This window comes from Cervus canadensis, chromosome 16 (assembly GCF_019320065.1).
Source record: "Cervus canadensis isolate Bull #8, Minnesota chromosome 16, ASM1932006v1, whole genome shotgun sequence".
NCBI lineage: Eukaryota > Metazoa > Chordata > Mammalia > Artiodactyla > Cervidae > Cervus > Cervus canadensis.
In genome coordinates, this window is record NC_057401.1 from 33,821,351 (window position 1) to 33,846,286 (window position 24,936).

The window sequence follows — 24,936 nt, forward strand, 5'->3', positions numbered from 1 at the left end:
AGTGCCAAAGAATTGATGCTTTTGAACTGTGGTGTTGGAGAAGACTCTTGAGAGTCCCGTGGACTGCTAGGAGGTCAAACCAATTAGTCCTAAAAGAAACCAGTCCTGAATATTCATTGGAAGTACTGACGCTAAAGTTGAAGCTCCAACACTTTGGCCACCTGATGCAAAGAATGGACTCATTAGAAAAGACCCTGATGCTGGGAAAGACTGAAGGCAGGAAGAGAAGGGGATGACAGAGGATGAGATGGTTGGCATCACCGACTCGATGGATCTGAGTTTGAGCAAACTCCAGGAGTTGGTGACGGACAAGGAAGCCTGGCGTGCTGCAGTCCATGGGGTCGCAAAGAGTCAGACACAACTGAGCAACTGAACTGAAGTGAAGAAAGAATGAAGTACTGATACACGCTACAAATCAGGTGAACCTTGAAAACATTACACTAAGCAAAAGAAGCCAGATACAAAAGGTCTCATGCAGCATGATTCAATTCACATGAAATATCCAAAACAGTTAAGTCCACAGAGAGATAAAGCAGATTGAAGGTTGCCAGGGGCCGAGGGAGGGAGGAATGGGGATAATTGATTAACGATTACAGTGTTTTCTTTGGAGACAACAAAAAAATTTTGGAACTATATAGAAGTGGTAGATGCAAAAAATTTTGAATGTATTAAATGCCACTGATTTGTTCACTTTAACCATAAATTGGTAATTTCATGTTATGTAAATTTCACATCAATAAATATTATTTTTAAAATATACATGATCATGATAAAAATATTCAACCAATACAGACATCGAATTCCCTACCAATTCCACTCTCACTCCACTGCCAAGTTTAAATCGTGTTTTTCTTGATCTTTTTCATACATTTAAAAAGGCACACTGAACTCTAACCCATTTTATATTTTTGAAAGCACGTCCATTGTTTTTAAAAAGCTATAAAGAAAAGTAAAACTAAAATGTTAACAGTCATTAATTCTGGATGGTGAGGTTGAGTGATTTTAATTTTTAATTGGAGGATAATCACCTTACAACATTGTGTTGGTTTTAATTTTCTTGCTTTATGCTTTTCTGTACTTTGCAAATGTTCTCCAGAAAACATGTATAACTTTAAGAACCATATAATATGCTAGATTTTAAAAGAAATATTCCTTGAAGATAAGGAATAAGTGAAGTTCACTTCACTAAGATGACACTTCAGAATGCATAATTTAGTCTTCTGAGTTGATTTGCACCAAAAGGCTGAGTTCCAGTTATATTTCTATGTTTTACTCCCCACTGAAACTTAATAAATTGGAATTCTGATTCTTAACAAGTTTAGGCAGAGGGAATTAGTTATCAGGCCCCATTCACTCAACGGTAAATGAAATAAGTTGGGATTCCTGAACATTCAAAGCCCAACAGGGCGGTCATCCTCTATCATTATTTGATTAGAGGTTTTATCTCCTTTATGAATAAAATGTCTCAATTTTTTAGTTAAAGACAGCAGAAAGCAACAGCTGATATTCATTCTCTCCCTAAACCTGTGAACCAAAGGGAGATTTAGGAAATGAACTAAAGGGAGATTTAGGAAAATGAAAAGGCAGAACCCTTATGGAATGGCGGGGGGGGGGGGGTTGGATTATTTTTAATAACTGTGTAGAGAAGCAGAGTGCACACAAAATCAGCCCACCTTTCCTAGTCCTCATTTCACCTTGCTTGTATGGTAGGGTCATCTGTTGCTGTCAGTCTCACTTCTAGATTCACATTTCCTGGAGGGCAGAGGCTTATGCATCTTGGAATGAACTCTAGTCCCCAGAACTTGGCACAAGGTCTTACCCACAGCAGATCTCAAATGACAGAGATCCAGCACAGCACCGGCACAATCTCAAGTGCCTGCCTGACCAGCAGCCCCTCACCAATAACTCATCCTTCCTGGAGGTCTCTTCTTCCCATTGCAGCTTTTCCCACCCCATATTTGAACCCTGATCACAGCATGCGCTCATAGCCTGTTTGGCGTTTGTCTCCCCGCAGACTGTGAGCTGAACAAAGGTTGCACTAAGTCTTACTCATCTCGCTGAAGTCACGACTGTAACACCCCTGTCACAGTGGAGACACTCTGTGACTGCTTACTGAATTAGTGAGTTACCCACCCTATATCACCAGTGCTTCGGGAAGCTCTAGAAGGCTGCCCTGTGATGCTTTAGACAAAGAGGAACTCTTCATATTGACATACTCTCTCTGTAAGTGTTGAGTGACTCAGGTACTCAGCAGACAGCAGTCAGAAATAACTGAGTGGAAAGCAATCTAGGACATCCTTGGGAAATGGAGGGAAATGCCAAGGTAAAGTCAGAGAGGTAGAGAAAAGACCTTGGAGGTGATTCAGTCCAGTCCCAGTGTTTTTCAGAGGGGGAAACTGAGGCTAAAAAAGGGGGAGTGACTTTCCCAAGGTCACAGAACCCAACTAGGACCCAGGGCTCTTGGCCCAGCTCTCGACAACACAGCAATGGAGTGTGGCCAAAAAGAGCGGGCTTAGAACCAGATAGCCATAGACTTAGTCACAGGCTCTCCTACTTTCCCCACCAGTTTCTCCATCTGGTTCCAACACACTTAGGGAAACAAACTGTGGCCCATTCCTAAGATGGGATAGTGTGCAGCCATAAAATATGATGTTATTTCTAGAAAAACTATTAACATTAAAGGTAAAAACGCTCATCATATATTGCATTATTTTAATATGTATATGCTAAAGTAAACTTATTAAAGTATATGTACTTTAATAAGTATATATAATTTCCTAGCATATACACTTATGCTATGTATAATACATATATATTTATACTATATTTACTATAGTATGTATACTTCATATTAACTGTACTTTAATAAGTATACTATATAACAAATCCCATTCTCCAGAGCAGAGAGTGGTGGGCTAACAGTCCTTAGGGTCACAAAGAGTTGGACACTACTGAAGTGACTGAGCATACACACACACACCTTCACTGGGTAAGTAGCTAAGAGATGAATACTAATTCTTCAGCCATAAACAGCATTTCGGCACTTAGCATATTACCATGGAGGCAACGGCCTCTCAATGAATGTACGCCATTCCAACTTGTTCTAACTCTGACCACATAACCCATTTCAACACACCAAACACAGAAGGAACTCCTCTGCCAATGGATCATATATTGATCATGAAATTCTGAGGGATTAAGTCTACTGACAAGTTTCCATTGGTCAGGAAATCAGGGTTAAGGTGTAACTTACTAAAATGAGCCATTAAGATCAGAAAGGTGGAGACTAAATTACTCACTGCTACTCACCAATTCCAAGTAATTCCCAAAGAAAAATGACCTGTTCATTTTTCTCCAAAGCACCAGTTACCTTGCTTTTTTTTTTTTTCTATGTGATTATTTTTTTCTTTATTGTTCTTTCACTTCTTACCTTCACTTTGGTAAGTTCTCAAGGGCAGCAATGCCAAGAGGAATGTTGTCTGCAAGACTGCAAAGAGAGCCATAGGTTCTTGTTTCCTGAAAAAGATAAATTACAAAGAAGAGAAATTTCATTTTAGATGTGAGCAGTTTTCTTTGAACCTATTGTGGAAGATAATGACATTAAAGGCTTCTGCTCTGGGACTTTCCTGGGGTCCCGTGGTTAAGAATCCGCCTTCCAATGTAGGGGATGAGGGTTAGAATCTTGGTCGGGGGAACTAAGATCCCACACAAGGTGGGGCAACTAAGCCTATGCACCACAACTAGAGAAGCCCTCGCACCGCAACCAAAGATCACTCATGTTGCAATGAAGACCCGATGCAGCCACACAAATAAAAACAAATAGGTAAATTTTAGAACGGCTCCCACTCTCCTTTCCTCCATATATCCACACCCCTCGTCACTGTGTATTTGGAGACCTCTCTCACCCCCACCCCACAATGAGCTGATTTTCCTGCTGCCTCTGACTTGCTCTGGCTCATAAATGAGGCAGAAGTGATGGTGTGTCCTCTTGGAGCCTAGGCCTCAAAAGACTTTATGTGTTTCCTCTTGCTCTTTTGTGTTTCCGCCTCTAGCATGAAAAGTACATTTCTGGGCTATTCTATTGGACCCAAAGGGAGGATGAGTAACACAGCAGACAGAGGTGAGTCACCTGCGCTGCTCCAGCCTGGCCGGTCAAGGTCAGAAAGCAGCCGGTTACGCCCCAGCCCAGGGCAGCTGTTCCCAGATGGGACGCTGAGGCTGTGTGGCAACAGGTAAGGGAGTCACCAATCTCTTCACACCAGGCACAGTTTGGTGAAGAAAGATAAAGCAGAAAAACCCAGCCACAGTCTCAGAAGAGCTCCATTCGAATTAATTCTTTGCAGGGGAGTCATCTCCCCTCTTCCCTGTCTCTCTCCTTAAAATGTCACCAGAGAGGAACGCGCACATGCCTCTGAAGGGGACAGGCAGAGTGGCATTATTCAAGAGAACTTCCAGTGCTCTTGTCTTCAAGAGGGTTATGAGCTACAGGCCAAAAGAGCTCTGCTGATTCATCAGGTCCTCTGACCGTTGTACAATGTGAAGGCACGAAGAATAACCTGGATGGTCTCAAGACGGCTAATACATTCTTCACTTAATAATAAACACGTTAGTCAGGGGAAGTACTGAATTTCACTTTTCTATTGCAAACTCTGACTCATCGCAGAGGCAAGCAAGGAAATATTCAAAGTCAACTTTTACCTCCATCTAGTCTGCTTGGGGTCATCAAAAGCTAGATGTCCTGTGAACCAGATCATCCATTTTCACTGCCCACACTATCCATTTGTTTTCTTCAAACAGCATTTTACAAGAAATGGGAACAATAGCGAAGACAGGAAGAGGGTAAACCAAACCATTCAATTACTCTCGAGTGGTCAGATCTGCTTACACAGGAGCAAAAGTCTGCAAACGACAGCTTTTCTTCCTGATCCTTTAAGCACTGCTTTCCGCTATTTCAACTTTTGACAACAGGTCACTCACACCATGCTGAAATCTCTACAGGCAACTTCAGATGGGTTCCTACTACAACTGAATATCAAAGCTGGAGAGGAAGACTGACTCAAGAGAAAAGAGTTTCAGCTGAAAACCAAAGTGAAGGCAAAGGAAAATGCCACAGTGGAGTTTTGACACTCACTGTGCATTTAAATATCCATCCAGTCCTGGTCTGTGGCAGAGGGTCCCATCCTCCTAGCATGTACGTTGCACAAGGAGCACAAGGACCCACCATGGTGAGATGAGTGTGCATGCTATGTCACTTCAATTGTGTCTGACTTTTTGCAACCCTATGAACTATAGCTCATCGGGCTCTTCTGTCCATGGGATTCTCCAGGCAAGAATACTGGAGTGGGTTGCTATTTCCTTGCTCATCCCCCCAGTTCAAAAGCAGGTAATTCCAGGGGTAGGACGCATGCTGCTTTGTGTTCCCCACATGAAAGGACTATTTAAGATGCTTCTTAAAAGGTGGCGTCTCAGTAAATCAAATATTTACCAAGTCACAAAAATTAAACAAGTCATGGGGCAAAGAAACTTAAAACTAGGAGTTAGAGGCCACCTACCAGTTAAGGGTAACCAGAAACTAAAGAACACAAGTTGTCATATAACAGAATTGAAGACATGGTAATTTACAAAGGACGTGTGTCTATGGTCTGAGTAGAATCACCAGGGCAGTCCTGTCTGAAGCCCTGCCCTTTCCCACCATCTCACACATGGCTGGTTGTGAAGCCAGGGACCTCAGCTCCAGCTGCCATCAAATCTCCTGGTTTTCTTTTCACCAGTTCTCACAGGGATGGTTTCACAACACACTGGACAGGGGGCAGCTGTGACCCAGTGGTCACTGTCTGCACAGAGCAATGTGCTTTTGTCCAGTGTTGTGACCAGGCAGCCACCATCCAGATACTGCAGGCTCCAGACCACTCAGGACGTTTTGTAGAAGGACTAGGAGTCCTAGCTGTTGTCTGAAAATCTTCCGGTAAAATCAATAGCGTTTATCTAAACCTGCAGAACAAGAGTCACGAGGGAGAACCTCCCAGGGAGCCCCGTGGAGCCCCTCCCTCCTGTGGAGCCCCTCCTCCTGTGGAGCCCCTCCCTCCTCCTGTGGAGCCCCTCCTCCTGTGGAGCCCCTCCCTCCTCCTGTGGAGCCCCTCCCTCCTGTGGAGCCCCTCCCTCCTGTGGAGCCCCTCCTCCTGTGGAGCCCCTCCCTCCTGTGGAGCCCCTCCCTCCTCCTGTGGAGCCCCTCCTCCTGTGGAGCCCCTCCCTCCTCCTGTGGAGCCCCTCCTCCTGTGGTGCTCCTCCCTCCTGTGGTGCTCCTCCCTCCTGTGGAGCCCCTCCCTCCTGTGGAGCCCCTCCTCCTGTGGTGCTCCTCCCTCCTGTGGAGCCCCTCCCTCCTGTGGAGCCCCTCCCTCCTGTGGTGCTCCTCCCTCCTGTGGCGCTCCTCCCTCCTGTGGAGCCCCTCCCTCCTCAGGAGCTCCTCCCTCCTCAGGAGCTCCTCCCTCCTGTGGCGCTCCTCCCTCCTCAGGAGCTCCTCCCTCCTGTGGCGCTCCTCCCTCCTCGGGAGCCCCTCCCTCCTGTGGAGCCCCTCCTCCTGTGGCGCCCCTCCCTCCTGTGGCGCCCCTCCCTCCTGTGGCGCCCCTCCCTCCTCGGGAGCTCCTCCTCCTCCCTCCTCCCCTCCTGTGACGCTCCTCCCTCCTGTGGCGCTCCTCCCTCCTCAGGAGCTCCTCCCTCCTGTGGAGCTCCTCCCTCCCGTGGTGCTCCTCCCTCCTCCTCCTCCTGGCGCTCCTCCCTCCTGTGGCGCTCCTCCCTCCTGTGGAGCCCCTCCCTCCTGTGGCGCTCCTCCCTCCTCGGGAGCTCCTCCCTCCTGTGGCGCTCCTCCCTCCTCGGGAGCTCCTCCCTCCTGTGGAGCTCCTCCCTCCTGTGGCGCTCCTCCCTCCTCGGGAGCTCCTCCCTCCTGTGGAGCTCCTCCCTCCTGTGGTGCTCCTCCCTCCTCAGGAGCTCCTCCCTCCTGTGGCGCTCCTCCCTCCTGTGGCGCTCCTCCCTCCTCGGGAGCTCCTCCCTCCTCTGGAGCCCCTCCCTCCTGTGGAGCCCCTCCCTCCTGTGGCGCTCCTCCCTCCTCAGGAGCTCCTCCCTCCTGTGGCGCTCCTCCCTCCTCGGGAGCCCCTCCCTCCTGTGGAGCCCCTCCCTCCTGTGGCCTCCTCCCTCCTGTGGAGCCCCTCCCTCCTGTGGCGCTCCTCCCTCCTCGGGAGCTCCTCCCTCCTCGGGAGCTCCTCCCTCCTGTGGAGCTCCTCCCTCCTGTGGCGCTCCTCCCTCCTGTGGCGCTCCTCCCTCCTGTGGCCTCCTCCCTCCTCTGGAGCTCCTCCCTCCTGTGGAGCTCCTCCCTCCTGTGGAGCTCCTCCCTCCTGTGGAATCCCCTCTGGGAAATGCCCTGTGAACAGGTTTCCTGTAGGCACAGAGCCTGACACTGTGGGAAAAACACAGACACCAGGGACTCTCATCCAAGGCCCCAGGCGACTGGACACACGGCCCACGCGGCTCCCCTCCACCCTTCCTACATCAGTCTTCCTCGGGTGACCCAATTCTGAGTGCATCAGCTGCTTCCCTGTGAGACGCCCATAAGAGAGTGAAAAGCCCGGAGGTGAGGGGGTGAGCTGTGCAAAGGTCCTGAGGTGCCGAGCGCTGGGCATAGTCCAGACAGGACACACAGCCGGGGCTTGGAGGGGGCAAGGAGGTGAGTGACGGGAGAAATCAGACAGCACCCAGAAAGGCAGAGCAGGCGGGGAGAACACTTCAGAAACTTTGGCTTCTACTCTGAGTGAGATGGGAGCTGCTGGTGAGTTTTAAACAGAGGAGTAATGTGGTCTTACCCAGGAAGAACCCTTAATGAGAAGAGTCTGAACGCGGCAAGAGCGGCAGGAGCAAGCTCAGGCCGTGGTCCATGGGAGACTGACGCTGGCTTAGACCCCGGGGGTGGAGGGACGGCAGCGGCAGCGGGAAGGGTGATGAAACTCGGGAGAGGTTTTACAGACAGAGCTGGCAGAACGTGTGGGGTGGTGACAAACCGAGACATCATGGGTGGCTCTCAGAATTCTGGACTGCATGCCTGGAAAATGGAATCACCATTAACAGAGAAGCAGAAGAATGATTTAGTGGGCTGTATCAAGGATTGAATTTGTGACATCTTAACTTGAGATGCTTACTTGCTATTCAAATGAGATGTCAAGAAGCCAGCTAGCTACACAGTGTGGAGTCCATGGAAGGGGTCCTGGCTCAGGGGACAAACCCAGGGGTTTTCGGTGCACATGTGTAAAGCCAAGGGACTGGATGATCTCCAAGAGGAGGACAGACAGAAAAGAGAAAGAGGTCGGAGCATGTAGTTCTGGGGCACTTCACACTGTGCACCACGCCCCCCTACCAGATCAAAACAAAAATCTGGGACTAGGCTAGGCTCTCCTACATCACCTCAAGGATGAGGGCTGGTGTGTCCAGCATCAGCCGGCTGCTTGGCACGTTCCCCACCACGGGCCCTCAGGGCTTGGTTTTTCCTCCGAAACTCTGCTTAACTCCCCAGTCCTCCCATTCATTCAATAGGCTTTCTCTCTCTACAGCTGCGAGGGAGGAGCAAGGCTGCATCCAATTTTCAATGAGAAAAGGAAGTCTGGGAAGTACGAAGTGGCAGGATTCACAGAGGAAAAATACTTTCCTGCCTCAACTGCATGACTTTGTCCTTACTCAAATCTGTTCTCTCTTTTAAAAAACTTTTTTATTTTGTCTTGGGGTATAGGCAATCAACCAAGTTTTGACAGTTTCAGATGAACAGGGAAGGGACTCAGCCATACACGTAACTGTATCCATTCTCCCCTAAACTCCCCTCCCATCCAGGCTGCCACCTAACATTAAGCAGTTTCCTGTGTTATTATGATAGGTCCTTGTTGGTTATCCATTTTAAATGTAGCAGTGTGTACATGTCCATCCCCAGCTCCCTAACTATCCCTTCCCCTCCCCATCCTTCCCCCAGCAATATGTTATTTCTCTTTAAAAAAAAAAAATTCCTAGTGTTTTAAAATTGAAGTATAGTTGATTTACAATTTTGTGTTAGTTTCAGGTACGTAGCAAGCAGTCTGGCTACACACACACACACACACACACACACACACATAGTCAGATTATTTTCCATTATAGGTTATTACAAGATATTGAATATAGTTCTCTGTGCTACACAGTAATTCCTTGTTGCTTATCTATTTTATGTAGATAAGTTTGTAGCATACAGTTTGTAACTGTCATTAGGACTACAGGACTAATGGATATAGACCAAATCTGTTCTTTATTTCTATTTTTCAGATCTCCATTATTCCCACCCAGACTATGAGCTGCCTGAGGACAGGCTTGGATCTTATTCCCCACTGTCTATCACAGTTCCAGAATATAGTTGCTACCCAGTCAATATCCATTTAATGAGTAAAAACTTGTACCAATTTTCTTGCATTCCTTCTCCTTTGCATTAAATTTTAATTAAAACAGATTCCTTTTCAGGCCTGTCTACATTTTCTGTTGTCAAATGTTGCCTAATTCATACATGTCTTTTACTGACATTCCTTCTCTCGGGGGAAAATGGGAGGAAAGAAAAGAAAAATTACCTATTTTTTGGTGGAACTTCTCAAATCTTGTCTCTTTGCAAAAAGAAGATGGCCTTTGAACATCCCTCAGTATAAATACTCCATGTGTAGTAAAAGCACAGATTTTGAAAAATCTGTCCCTCTTCATCAGCACTTCTTGTTCAGTCATTACTGAAATATTTATTCCTGGGAAGTTTCCCCACTGCAAATAATCCCCATGAGAAGCAGCTTAATCAGTCACTTGCTTCCCAAGAACGTGGGTGTGTTGCCAACCTCTTCAAAACTGGCTTGGTGCCCTGATGATGTTATATGTAAATACAATTTTAAAGAAAGAAGCTGTTGAAACAGGACATGTGCCCAGTGTGTGTACATTATGGAAGAGTTTTACGTGGCAGTACAAACAGCTGCTCACTTCTTAACAGAATCCCCATATTTTCCAGGTTTCATTCTTCTTACTGTTTTTAAAAGAGACCTGCCTTTGAATGGACTTCCCTGGTGGCTCAGATGGTATAGAATCTGCCTGTAAGGCAGAAGACCTAGGTTCGATCCCTGGGTCGGGAGGATCCCCCGGAGAAGGGAATGGCAACCCACTCCAGTATTCTTGCCTGGAGGACTAAAGTCAGTGGGATCGTAAAGAGTCAGATACGACTGAGCAAGTAACACTCTGCCTTTGAAAGGGCCTCCACTGTTACAGCGTAGGGCTGGTAACCCACAGGGTAATTTCACTCCAATTTCACCATCCCTTCCTCCTCCAGAGGTATGCCCAGGGTTCAAGCACTTCTCCCTCACTCTCTAAACCTACTCAGGTAAGTGTTTCTACCAGTTTTGTAAGATCAGTCCTCAGTTATGAGGCTCAATTGACTCACACACTGCTCATTTGTTTTTTTAAAGCAACATTTAGTTGTGATTTCAGCTAGGAGTAAAGGTGAGTCTCTGTTGTATGTGAAGTCAAAGAACTGCAAAACCTGGACCCAAAGAATATGCAGGCATTTGGTAAATGCCAAAGGTGATTCTTCATTTGAAAAAATACATTATTCCCCCAAATGGTACTAACCCAGACATGTGTAGGAAAAGAAGCTGTAATAGTTACGTACAGGCATTCTGACATTAAGACTACTTAGAGTCAATCCCCCTTCCGGCATTTACTAACTGTATGATGATGGGCGAGTTACTTAAACCACCTGGGCTTTGATTTTCTTTTCTGTGAAATAAGATCATATAACCTATCTCATTACCATGAGGATCAAATGAGATTATGAGATCATAGACATAGTAAGCCCAATTAATGTTAGTTTGATCATCATTGGTATTGCTTCATTTCCTTCAACAAAAGAAAATCCAGATGAACAAAGATAAAAATGCAAGACCATTAAATTTACTAGAATAAACGGAGAACTCATACAATTCAACATAAAAAAAAAAAACCACAATTAAAAAATGGGCAGAGAGCCTGAGTAGACATTTTTCCAAAGAAGACATACAGATGGCCAACAGGCACAGAAAAAGATGATCAACATCACTAAACATCAGGGAAATACAAATCAAACTTACAACGAGATATCACCTCACAACTGTAAGAATGCAAATGCTGATGAGAATGTGGAGAAAAGGAAACCTCTTGCATTGTTTCTTTTTTAATTTTTAGCTTTAATTGGAGGATACTTCATTACAATATTGTATTGGTTTCTGCCCCACAACAAAGTGAATCAGTCATAAGTATACACATCCTTTTGAATCGTTGATGGGAATGTAAATTGGTGCAGCTACTATGGAAAAGAGCTTGGCGGTTAGTCAAGAAATTAAAAATTAAAACTACCATGAAAGTGAAAAGTGTTAGTCACTCAGCCTTGTCCAAGTTTTTGCAACCTCATGGACTGTAGCCCACCAGGCTCCTCTGTCCATGGGATTCTCCAGGCAAGAATAATGGAGTGGGTTTCCACGCCCTTCTCCAGGGGATCTTCCTCACTCAGGATCAAACCTGGGTCTCCTGCACTGCAGGCAGACTCTTTACCATCTGAGCTATCAGGGAAGCCTGCTATGAAGAAGCAAATTCATTTCTGAGTATTTATTTGAAGAAAACAAAAATACTAACTTGAAAAGATATATGTGCCCCTAGTTCACTGCAGCATTATTTATAATAGTCAAGATATGGAAACAGCCTAAACGCTCATCAATAGGTAAACGGATAAAGGAGATGTGGCACATATACACAATGGAATATTACTCAGCCATAGAAAATAATGAAATCTTGGAATCTGCAATAACATGAATGGAGCTACAGATTATTATAAGTGAAACAAGTCAAAAAGACAAACACAATATGATTTCACTTATATGTGGGATCTAAAAAATGAACACAGGTAATTTATAAACAGAAAGAAAGTCATAGATACAGAAAACAAACAGGTGGTTTGCCAGAGGCAAGGGGTGGGAAGAGGAAAGAAATAGATGAGGGAAATTAAGACATATAAACTTTCTTTTACAAAATAAATGAGTCACAGAAAGGTACAGTGTGGTGAATATAGTCAATAGTAATGTAATATCTTTAGTGACAGATGACTAAACTTAATCATGGTGATCATTTAGAAATGTATTGAAATTTTGCATGTTGCATACCAGGAACTAACATAGTGTTGAAAGCTGATTACACTTCATAAACAAACTGAAACATTATGAAAAAAAGATCAGATTTGTGGTTACCAGAGGCAGAAGTTAGGGGTAGGGAGAATTGGATAATGCAGTCAAAAGGTAAAAACTTCCAGTTATAAGATAAATTAATGCATGGGATGTATTTATGTATAAGATAAATAAATACAAGCATGATAAAGATAATTAACAGTGTTTCATGTTATACATGAGAATTGTTAAAAGAGGAAAATCCTGAGTTTTCATCACAAGGAAAAATTTTTTCTGTTTCTTTAATTATGTATCTATATGAGATAATAGCTGTTCACTGAACTTACTGGGATAAACATTTCATGATGCATGTAAGTAAAATCATTATCATATACCCTATACTTAGAAAGTGTTTTATTTAATTATGTCTCAGTAAAAATGGAAGAAAAAATTACTTGACTAACACATAGGTGGATATTTGTATAATCTGTCAAGCGTGACATGAAACCGGGAGCAAAAGTAAAGACTGCTATAACAATCAAATGAACATTGAAAATATTTTAGACATATAATAGGTCCAAAACCAAACTGGGAACAATAGTATCAATATTCATGTCACAGGGTTATGTCCCTAATATATAAAAAGCTCTTAGAAATCAATAAGAAAAAGATAAGAAACTCCAAAGAAAAACTGATAAATGACATGATTATGTAATATAAAAGAGAAATAAATATTAATAACCAAAAAGAAAAAAGGAAAACTAGACACTGTCACTAATAACTAAATACATGCAAATTAAAGCTGCAATTGTTTACATCTCTGTGTGTGTCTGTGTGGTGTCCAATTGGCAAAGCTGACTTAAAAGACTTAATACCTAGCATTGGTAAGAGTTTGAAAAAGTAAGCACTGCTACTCACTGAGGCAACGACCAAAACCATCCCCAAGAAAAAGAAATGCAAGAAGGCAAAATGATTGTCTAAGGAGGCCTAACAAATAGCTGAGAAAAGAAGAGAAGTGAAAGGCAAAGGAGAAAGGGAAAGATATACACGTCTGAATGCAGAATTCCAGAAAATAGCAAGGGGAGATAAAGCCTTCTTAAGTGAACAAGGCAAAGAAACAAGATAGAAATAGAATGGGAAAGACTAGAGATCTCTTCAAGAAAATTACAGATACCAAGGGAACACTTCATGCAAAGATGGTCTCAATAAAGGACAGAAACAGTCGGCGGACCTAACAGAAGCACAGGAGATTAAAAAGAGGTGCAAGAATGCACAGAAGAACTATACAAAAAAAGTCTTAGTGACCTGGATAACCATGCTGGTATGGTCATTCACCGAGAGCCAGACATCACAAGTGTGAAGCCAAGTGGGTCTTAGGAAGCATTACCAAGAACAAAGCTAGTGGAAATGACAGAATTCAAGCTGAGCTATTCCAAATCCTAAAAGATGATGCTGTGAAAGTGCTGCACTCAATATGCCAGCAAATTTGGAAAACTCAGTAGGGGCCACAGGACTGGAAAAGGTTAATTTACATTCCAATCTCAAAGAAGTGCAGTCCCAAAGAATGTTCAAACTACCATACAACTGTGTTCATTTCACATGCTAGCAAGGTTATGCTCAAAATCCTTCAAGTTAGGCTTCAACAGTACATGAACCAAGAAATTTCAGATGTACAAGCTGGATTTAGAAAAGGCAGAGGAACCATAAATCGAATTGCCAACATTCATTGGATCATAGAAAAAGCAAGAGAGTTCCAGAAATACATCTACTTCTGCTTCATTGACCATGTTAAAGCCTTTGACTTCACAAAAAATTCTGGAAAATTCTTAGAGAGATGGGAATACCAGACCATCTTACCTGCCTCCTGAGAAACCTTTATGCAGGTCAAGAAGCAACAGTTAGAACTGCACATGGAAAAATGGATGGTCCAAATTGGGAAAGGAGTACATCAAGCCTGTATATTGTCACCTTGCTTATTTAATTTATATGCAGAGTACATCATGTGAAATTCCAAGCTGGATAAAGCACAAGCTGGAATCAAGATTGCCGGGAGAAATATCAATAACCTCAGATATGCAGATAACACCACCATAATGATAGAAAGCAAAGAGTAACTAAAGAGCCTCTTAATGAAAGTGAAAGAGGAGAGTGAAAAAGCTGGCTTAAAACTCAACATTCAGAAAACTAAGATCACGGCATCTGGTCCCATCACTTCATGCCAAATAGATAGGGAAACAATGGAAACAGTGACAGACTTTCTTTTCTTGGACTCCAAAATCACTGCAGATGGTGACTGAAGCCATGAAATTAAAAGATGCTTTCTCTTTGGAAGAAAAACTATGAACATATTAAAAGCTATGACATATTAAAAAGCAGAGACATTACTTTGCCAACAAAGGTCCATCACTCAAAGCTATGGTTTTTTCAGTAGTCATGTATGGATGTGAGAGTTGGATTATAAAGAAAGCTGAACACGGAAGAATTGATGCTTTTGAACTGTGGTGTTGGAGGAGACTCTTGAGAGTTCCTTGGACTGCAAGGAGATCAGACCAGTCAATCCTAAAAGAGATCAGCCCTGAATATTCATTGGAAGGACTGATGCTGAAGCTGAAACTCCAATACTTTGGCCACCTGATGCGAAGAACTGACTCACTGGAAAAGACCCCGATGCTGGGAAAGATTGAAGGCAGGAAGAGAAGGGGATGATAGAGGATGAGATGGTTGGATGCTATCATGGACTCTATGGACATGAGTTTGATCAAGCTCCGGGAGTTGGTGATGGACAGGGAAGCCTGGCGTGCTGCAGTCCTTGGGGTCGCAAAGAGTTGGACACAACTGAGCGACTGAACTGAACTGAAGCTACAGCAGAAGTGATGCAGTGAATACGAGTGAAACTGGCAGAGAAGAGACAAGAATAGATCAACGAAATAAGAATCCTCAAACAGGTCCTTATATAAATAGGAATTTATTTTGCTGTAAATAATAGAATTCAAATGAATTGGAAAAAAGTAGTATGATTATAAATAGACCGTATTGAATCAACTCTATTTTCCCACACCAGGTTGTACAGCAGTAAACAATCCACTTGTCAATGCAGGGGATGCAAGAAATGTGGGTTTGATCCCTGGGTTGGGAAGATCCCCTGGAGAAGGAAATGGCAACCCACTCCAGGATTCTTGCCTGGAAAATTCCACGGACAGAGGAGCCTGGTGTGCTACAGTCTGAGGGATCATAAAAGAGTCAGACAGAAGTGAACACTCGGAGGCTCACTGGATCAACTGCTTAAAACTTAAAAAAACAGTTGTGACATTTTACCTTTCATCTTATACAAAAACCTGGTATTTTGAAAAGCTAAATGTAAACCCCAAGTAATGAAAGTATTAGAAAAAAATAAAAGCTTAGAAATAATTTTCAGGTGAGAAAGGTCTTTCTAACCTAGACAAAGCACGTAAGTCATTAGATTGCAGAGTCGATTACACAAACACCTAAAACTTCCTTGCAGGACTTTCCTAGTGGTACAATGGATGGCAGTCCACGTGCTAATCAGGGGACACTGGTTCCATTCCTGGTCTGGAAAGAGCCCACATGCAGCAAAGCAATTAAGCTCATGTATCACAACCACTGAGCTTGTGTTCCAGAGCCCACGAGCTGCAACTACTGAAGCACGTGCTTTGCAAGAAGAGAAGCCACCACAATGAAGAGCCTGCACATGGCAAGGAAGAGTAGCCCCCACTCGCCAGAACTAGAGAAAAGCCCAAGCAGCAACGCAGACCCGACACAGACAAAAATAAAATAAGTACATTTAAAAATAAATAAATAAAACTTCTGTGCAGCAAAAGATAATTTAAAATAAAAGCATTATGAATGAATAGGCAAAATGTGGTATATACAAACAATAAAATGTTATTCAGCCTTAAAAAAGAAGGAAATTCTGATACATTCTACAACAGGGATGAGCCTTGAGGACATTTTGCTAAGTGAAATAAGCCACTTACAAAAATGCAAAGACTATGTGACTCCTCCATTTTTATGAGGTACCTGGAATATTCATAGAGACAGAAAGTAGAACTATGGTTGTGAGGGGCTAGGGAGAGAATGGGGAGTTATCATTTAATGGGTACAGCATTTCAATTTTGCAAGATGAAGAGTTCTGGAGATGGATGGTGGTAATGCTTGCACAACAATATACATGTCCTTAATAACACAGACCTGTGGACTTAAAAATGGTTAAAATGGTAACTTTTATATTATGTATTTTACCACAATAAAAAAAATTTGGGAAAAGGAGCATTACACTAGAAGAAATATTTGCATCCTCTATAAGAGACAACAGATTAAGAAACTGCATACCTGGAGAGCTTCTGCAGTAAACGGAAATAAGAGAAAACAACTCTATAGAAAAGTGAGCAAAGGACATGCACAGGTAATTCACAGAAGAAACGCACAATCCATAAGTATTTAGAGATATTAAACTGCAGCAGTAATCAGCAAAATGCAAATTAAAATGTCTTACTGAGTTTCACTCATTCACCAGATTTGAAAATTTAAACACAAAAAGATAATACCCGGTGTTAAGAAGGATGAGGAAAACAAATTCTCATGTGCTGAGTTTAAATTATTAATAGTACCTGGGGGGTCAGCTGTGCAATTTTAAGAGTTTTATCTATCACATTGAAAAATGGATAAACTGTTTGATTCACAAATCTCTCTCCTAGGATACTACACTTGGGCTTAAGCACAAAAGTGAATTCCCATTTTCCCTGAAGCACTGTTGCTAATGCTGAATAATTTTAATTAACTTCGAAGTCCATTAATAAGGGAAAGGGTGAATAAATATCTCTAGCTAACATAATTAGAAATAAGAATAAATATTATTACTTTAGAATGTAGCATTAATAAAAGAGGTACATACAGACATGACAGAGGTCTAAGACTTGGAGGTGAAAAGGTAAGCTGCACAATGATAGTAAGATCTCATTTACATTTACTAAAATATAGTATATATACATATTGGAGAAGGAAATGACAACCCACTCCCGTATTCTTATCTAAAGAATCTCATGAACAGAGGAGCCTGGCAGGCTACAGTCCATGAAGTCGCAACAGTCGCACAGGACTTAGCAACTAAACCACCACATATACGTATATTTGCAAATGTATACCAAAAAAAAAGTCTTGGAATAATAGGTACCAACCTGAAATTTCCCTCTTCTGAGTGAGAATAGGAGTAACAAAGGTAGTTCTACATTTTCCCCCTTTACTTCATATATATATTCATTTATTATTTGTATTATTTTTAAAACATAGAAAATAAAACAGATAAACTAGAGTAAATAACTTCTGAAAACCAATAGAGGGTTGTGAACACAAGGACACAGCTTCTGTAAAAGAAATCTGTGCTACAGAGCTATGAGGAATCCTGCTTGGAGGGAGGGGAATTTCTCACAACTATTTATCTGTCTCATATTTCCCCATTTCATGTATGTTTTTCAGTCAGAAAGGACTTCCTCCAGGGAAAGCAGGGCCAGCGCTCAGTGTTCCTGTGAAGTGAGTAAGATGGCACTTGCTCAGCTTTCCTTCTGCTCGAGCCTACAACATTCCCACAAGGAAAACACACTCTTTCTTCCTGTCAAATCACAGCACCGCCTCTTTCAGAACCATGATCGTTTTCCTGATTTGGTTCCTTTTTCAGGACAAATGGGCTACAAAAAACAACAGAGACTTTGGAACACCTCTGAGCACCACTGCAGCTGTCCCCAGGCCCTCAGGTTAAAGAGGTGGAAGGAAAAACCCAGAGTGTAAGTAAGTATTCTCCCCAGTGTGGCTCCAGTCCCCACTGGACACCTAAGAGCCGTTTCCTCCCAAGGTGGCCGTTGATACAGAAGGTTCAGACACATTTGCTGAGACAACAGGAGTCAGAACAGGTACCACAAGGAGGCAAGTTACAGCTGAGAATTAGCCCTATCCAACAGTGAAATGTTAGGTGGTGAGCTCCCTGCCCCTGGAGGCATTCTAACAATACTGAAAGCTATCAGCGGAGGTGCCCAACTCAGCCTGCCCTTGAAGATTCTGAGTAGGTAACTGAGGCTGGTGTCCAGTGCTTTTAAAGACTCCAAAAATAATTCTGAGGCACAGCTAAGTCTGGAAACCCCTGGCCACTATGACCATTTGGTGCCCTTCAGATTCAAGGGTCTCTGAGGGCAGATTAAAGCAGCTCAGGAGAGGCGACGCACTTTCAGGAAAGAGTGCTACAATAATGAAGCACCACACGTGGGGGGTGGGCGGGGGGCACTCCACAAAGGGTCCTAAAGTTTGAGGCACAGACAGTGGTTACAGGCAGCCTCCAAAGCCAAATCCTGATTCCGTCACTTGCTAGCTGTGTGACCACAGACAAGTTGCTTAACTTCTCTGGACCTCAGTTTTCTCACTGATAAAATCAGAATGGGAAAACTGTTACCCACCTCAATGGTGAGGCTTAAATCACTCTAGTATATGTACAGTACTTGGTGCCTGGTCCATAGTGTGAACAACTATTATTTCGTAGAGGAGGAAACAGACGCTGAGGCCATAAGTTAACCTGACCCACGTCCTAAAGTCAGTTTAGACTTGAGAATAAGACCCACAGCCTCTCTCCTTCTATCTCAAATTAAATACACCACATTCAGTTCTATCATAGCCTCTGACTACGCTGATCCCTCTTGGGTTGGAGAATAAACTTGTTCCGAGTCTTCGAGCTTGTCAGTTACCAGGCATCCTTGCCCCGTGGCCCTGAGTACTGCGCCTCCGGCCACAGGACAGGCAGGCAGGACGGATGGAGGCACCAGCGGGCCGAGGACCGTCAAGAAAGGGCCCTCAGTGCTCCGCGACGTCACGGCCACCGAAGCCAGCTCTATGGTCTCGGACAAGTTACTGAACCCCTCCTTGCTTTTTGCCTCGGAAAGGGCTGTCTGTGAAAGGGTGAGAGGCGGCGCGGTTACAAATGCAAATGCTTCCATCGCCCAACCAGCCAACTCGGTGCTCCTTCCATTTGCTCGGAGTCTACACCACCGCATCCCCGGAGCTTTCTCGGCTGCACCTGCGTGTGAGCGCCTCCCGCTTCCAGGTATAGAGGGAGGTGGAGGGAGGTCGCCGATCGAGAGAGGTATGACCGTCAGGTAGGCGTTAAAGGAGCGCGAGGGAAGGCTGGAGACCGCAATTAATTCCCCATTAACTTCGGGGTGCTGGGAGCGAAGCAAAAGTGGGTCAAATGGGAATTTTAACCTCACAAATATCCCCCGACTGCCTTGCGAAGGACGCGGTGGGATGGGGACCGTAAACGCAGGGTGGGCACCGTCGTGGCGACCCCAGCGGCGTGCGCTCTGGCAAGAATGCGTAGTTACGCACCCGGCCGCGGGTCCCCGGCGAGGACCCCTCGAAACGCCTTCTCCCTTCTCCGGGCAGAGCGAATCCCCCAGCCCAAGCAAACGCGAGGCCTCGGGGCACCGAGCAGGAGAGCAGGGAGCTGAACTCCGGGCCGCGTCCAGACGGCGAGGGCCGGCGGAGAATCCACTGAGGCGGGCGGCGCGCGCGGTCGGGTACTCACCCCGCGCGGGCCGAGGGCTCCGCGAGCCGGGCCGAGTCGTCGGCGGCGGGGCTGCCGAGCCGCGCTGCGAGGCCCGGGCGAGGGCGGGTGCGGACGTGCAGGGCCGGCCCCGCGCCCGGCCTATGAATCAGCTGCGGGGCGCGCGCCCAGGGGCGGGAGTTACGGGAAAGCCGCGGGGGAGGGCAGAGGGCCGAGGACTTTTGCAATTTCCCGTCTCGCTGCGCACTCTTGGCACTCCTGGGACCCACAGGAATTCTCTTCCTTTGGGTCTCCCGGGGGGAGAGCGGATGGGACCCTGCAGAGGTGCGGGACCCCGGGCCTCGGCGGCCAGGCGTGGACCGGTGGGAAAGGAAGTGGGCGAGGCCTGGGAAGGAAAAGTGGAAACCGAAAACGGCGGGCCGGGCACCCGGGCGGGGGCTGCGGTCCCCGCAGGCCGGCCACCCGGGCCGGAGCAGAGCGGAGCGAAGCGGGTGGGATCCCGCGGGGCCAAGCCGGTGGGATCCCGCGGGGCCACTTGTTATCCCGGCCTGGAGGCACACCCCCTAGGCTTCCCGGCAGAGATTCTTTGGGCACAGACAAGCGCTCCAGGCAAACTTCCGACTGTGTGGAGTTCAGAGCAATAAAATTTGAGTTCTAGGATCCTGGTTCGCCTTCCTCCCTAGAAACTCCCTGGCAGACGCAGTTGCCCTTGCAGGAACTGTCCCGTAGCCTTACACAAAGAGCTATGTGTGCTATAACGTGGCTTACTTTTTCTCTTAATAATGCCATTTAATCTTTGAAATACATATTTCAAATACAGGGCCCTTGAAATGCATATTTGCCCTCTCTTCATAGTTACATGGGGGCTTACCTGGTGGTACAGTCGGTGAAGAATCTGCCTGCAATGTAGAAGAGCCTGATTCCATCCCTGAGTGTGGACGATTCCCTGGAGAAGGAAATGGCAACCCACTCTAGTATTCTTGCCTGGGAAATCCCATGGACAGAGGAGCCTGGCAGGCTACACAGTCCACGGGGTTGCAAGAGTTCAACAAGACTTAGTCACTAAACCACCACCATCACCACCATAGTTTTAGCTAAAGGCATATCCACCTGGGATCTGGTATGGAAACCATCTAAATACAGCTGCCGTGGTGCCAGCCTTGGACCCAGAGGGAGATTGGTGGGGCTGGCGTGTTGCGCAGGGGTGCCCTGCAGCTCTGAAGTCTTGTCCGTGGGACCTGGCTCTGGCCGACTAAGCCTGATGAGATTCAGGTGCTGCAAAGTACCACAGTGATTGGGATAAGTAGGAGTAATGGTTTCCCTGGTGGCTCAGATGGTAAAGTGTCTGCCTGCAATGCGGTAGACCTGGGTTCGTTCCCTGGGTTGGGAAGATCCCCTGGAGAAGGAAATGGCAATCCACTCCAGTACTCTTGCCTGGAAAATTCCATGGACAGAGGAGCCTGGTAAGCTGTAGTCCATGGGGGTCACGAAGAGTTAGACACGACTGAGTGACTTCACTCATTCACTCACTCAGGAGTAATGGAGAAGGACCACCTATGAATCATATCTTAGAATCATTTCTTGAATTGACTGAATGGCTCAAAATATCAGAATCTGTCCAAATGATTTTATGTTTAAAGCCCAAATACTTTTATGTTTGTCCACGTTTATTGCTCCTCCCAATGCCATCCCAGGGAAAGAGTTCTTTTTAGACAGGTTGTGTCTGATGATGCCACTAAGACCATGGTGCATATAGTAAATATTTAATGATAATGAAGTTAAAGGTACTCTTGTCTAAATAAATGTAAGGTACTTTCTTTGCCACTCCTCTCATTAAGAGTTTTAAGAGTCCATTAGTTTAGCCATCTGGCTATGGAAGCTCTGTCAAACCAAGTCCTGGGGGTGAGGAAGGCTTTCTGATTGACTTTTTCATAGAGTGAAAAAAAAAAGTTAATTTCTTCTTTATAGGAACAGAGGAGTGTTTCTTAGAGCAGATGCCATGCCAAATAAAAAATACTGAGTGTGATGAATTTCTGCAAAGTGAGTCTTAACTTGCTTTGGGTTCCTCTAACAATCGAAAGAAACTAAGTTGCAAAATATTCCCTGCTGTTGGTTCAGGACCCTCCAGTTCCCCTGGTAAAATTCTAAATTGGCCCCCTTACACAAAGGTCAAGGAGAGGCAGACCTATTCAGATTGGTTCAGTTCAGTTCAGTTCAGTTGCTCAGTTGTGTCAGACTCTTTGTTACCCCAGCCTGCAGCATGACAGGCTTCCCTGTCCATCACCAACTCCCGGAGCTTGCTCAAACTCATGTTCATTGAGTAGGTGATGCCATCCAACCATCTTGTCCTCTGTCGTTCCCTTCTCCTCCTGTCTTCAATCTTTCCCAGCATCAGGGTCGTCTCAAGTGAGTCAGTTCTTCATATCACGTGGCCAAAGTATTGGAGTTTCAGCTTCAGCATCAGTCCTTCCAATGAATATTCAGGACTGATTTTGTAGGTGACAGTTTAAATAAGCAAGGAACTTACATAGGAGTCTTGTCTCCCACGGTAGCGAGATGAATACATCTCCAAATCTCCTCACCCACCTGCCAGAATCTTAAAAGTTATATAGAAGCCTTAATGGGGTTCAGTCCTGTGTATAGACCCCATGATCTCAACAACACATTGTTCTCTCAAGGTTGCATCCTTGAAAATGGCTCCTGGTACAGATACAGCCAGCAGAACATATATTCCAAGGACAGGGGAGGGGATAAGGAGGCTCTGATTGTCTGGGGTTGGAGGGTCAACCAGTGGGGACATTCTCTCGATGACATCCTTCAACAGGTGTCCACATAAAATTCACTCATTTTGTGCACCATTCTAATTCCTTGCACATACTCCTCTTTCTAGAGACTAGTTAGTATAGCACCTGTAAATCTGCAATCATTCCCTTAGAATGATGTACTAGGTTGAATAGTGTCCTCCAAAAATTCATATCCACCCAGAATTTCAGAATATGACCCTATTTGGAAATACAGATTTTTCAAATTTCATCAAGTTGAGACTGGATTAACCCAATGCCTGTTATTCATATAGGAAGAGGAAAATGTGGACTCAGAAACCCAGGAGGAACACCGTGTGATTCCTGAGGCAGAGATTGGAGTTATTCTGCCTCAAGCCAAGGAACGCCAAGGATCGCTGGCCAGCAGCGGAAGCCAGGAGAAAGGTACAGAGAAGTATGGTTTTCAGCACAGTTTAATATGTTGTCAAAGCAAAGAACATTAAACAAGTCAGGGATACATTCCTTTAAGGTTTAAAAAAAAAACCAAAAAAACAGATCAGCATGTACACAGGGAGTTAGTATGGCCTTGGCACCTGGAAAGGGAGTCTTGTTATTGAAGGAGTATCAACCTTGGTATCCCAGGAATGGAGGCATTTAATGATGCATTTAACCTTTATTTTTAACATGGACATTCTTCTGGTCAGTGCCCTTTTCTTTCATAATTAAAGCAGATGGACAATGTTTTTTTTTTCTGAATTTTTTTTTTGTTGAAGGATAATTGCTTTACAGAATTTTGTTGGTTTTGCCAAACATCAACATGAATCAGCCATAGGTATACATGTGTCCCCCTCCCTCTTGAACCTTCTTCCCATCTCCGTCCCCACCCCACCCCTCTAGGTTGTTACAGAGCTCCTGTTTGAGTTCTCTGTATCAGAGACAGGCTGTTTTAGTTAGCATTAAATTCAGGTTAACTTGTGTATAAACCAGAATGACTTCCCTAAATACCTCAATATACGAAAATTTCCTTTAATCATTTCCCTGTCCCTTTTTCATTCTCCATCTGTCTCCTAGATGTTGGCCTGTCCCAAGGCTCCATCGTTGACTCTCTCCTCTGAATCCACACAGTCTCCCGAATGATCATGTCCATGCTCCTGATTTCCATGGTCACTTGTGCTCTGAGACCCTTGAATCTTCCTCTCCATTGCAATTATTTTATCTGAACTCCAGACCAACTTATTTGTACATCAAAATCAATATGTTCAAGTTCAAATGCTTCACTTTTCCACCTTTGATTCTCTTATGTTAAGTGAATGCCCCAACCTTTAACTCAGATACCAAATCAAAAAACCTGGGAATGATTCTTGATCCATCCTTCTTCATCTACCCTCTTTCACCTGAAAGTCTCATATGTGTACCTGCGGATGCTGCTGCTGCTAAGTCACTTCAGTCGTGTCCGACTCTGTGCGATCCCATGGACGGCAGCCCACCAGGCTCCCCGTCCCTGGGATTCTCCAGGCAAGAACACTGGAGTGGGTTGCCATTTCCCTCTCCAATGCATGAAAGTGAAGTCGCTCAGTCATGTCCGACTCTTAGCGACCCCATGGACTACCAGCCTACCAGCCTCTGTCCGTGGGATTTTCCAGGCAAGAGTACTGGAGTGGGGTGCCATTGCCTTCTCCGATATATGTAACTATTGTTGCCAAAATCTTGGCCCTCTGTCCAGTGGTACCAATAAAGAATACGGAAACAGAGTTTGGAGGAAATAGAAAAATGGCTTTATCTTTGCCTGGCAAAGGGGAATATGTAGCAGGCTAGCACCTCAAGTACTGTGCCCCATCTCTGGGGAAAAGGTTTTATATCCTCATGAAGGTCTGGCAGTTTTATTCTTTCTTTGCAAAGTTTCAAAACAGCTACAGCTGGCCTGAGGCAACTCAGGCTGGTTTCCCTGAAATAATTGGCCCATGGCCTTTTTTCTGAAATGCAGAATGCTCCAAGCGATTGTAGGGGAACAAGAACGCCAGGTGTGGGGGTATAATCTTTATGGAGTCAGAGAGTAATTTGCTTTGTGAAAGACAAGCCCAACTACAAGTGTTTGTTAGTAGTAACAGCTAAAGAATGACCAAGATTGTTTTAACTCCTGCAGGCCTGTTTGGCTGGTATGTGCCAAAGGCCATTCACTCACTTCCATTTTTGCTGCAACACTATGACAGGAGAGGCATTAGTGGAGTGTTAGTTAGCCTTACCCTATCCAGTTTCTCAGGGGAAATACAGTTCTATAAGGATCAGGAATATTACGTAGATCTGTCTATGGATTTAGATATGGAAGAGGGCATGGCAACCCACTCCAGTATTCTTGCCTGGAGAATCACTATGGACAGAGGAGCCTGACGGG

At 44.9% G+C, this 24,936-nt stretch overlaps 1 protein-coding gene across 3 annotated transcripts in view; it reads right to left on the minus strand.

Moving 5' to 3' along the window:
• Positions 1-20,136, minus strand: part of OSMR (oncostatin M receptor) — a 62,416-nt gene extending 42,280 nt beyond the window's left edge. Inside the window, exons 1-2 of one of the 3 annotated variants that reach the window (XM_043488870.1) lie at positions 19,804-20,136; positions 3,431-3,516 (exon numbers count right to left, since the gene is read on the minus strand). In XM_043488870.1, the coding sequence (XP_043344805.1) occupies positions 3,431-3,503 (73 nt within the window). In that variant the 5' untranslated portion in view covers positions 3,504-3,516; positions 19,804-20,136. Of the gene's footprint in view, positions 1-3,430; positions 3,517-19,604; positions 19,774-19,803 lie in introns of those variants that run through there. The other 2 variants (XM_043488872.1, XM_043488871.1) reach the window with 2 other exon arrangements.
• Between the last annotated feature and the right edge of the window lie 4,800 nt (positions 20,137-24,936).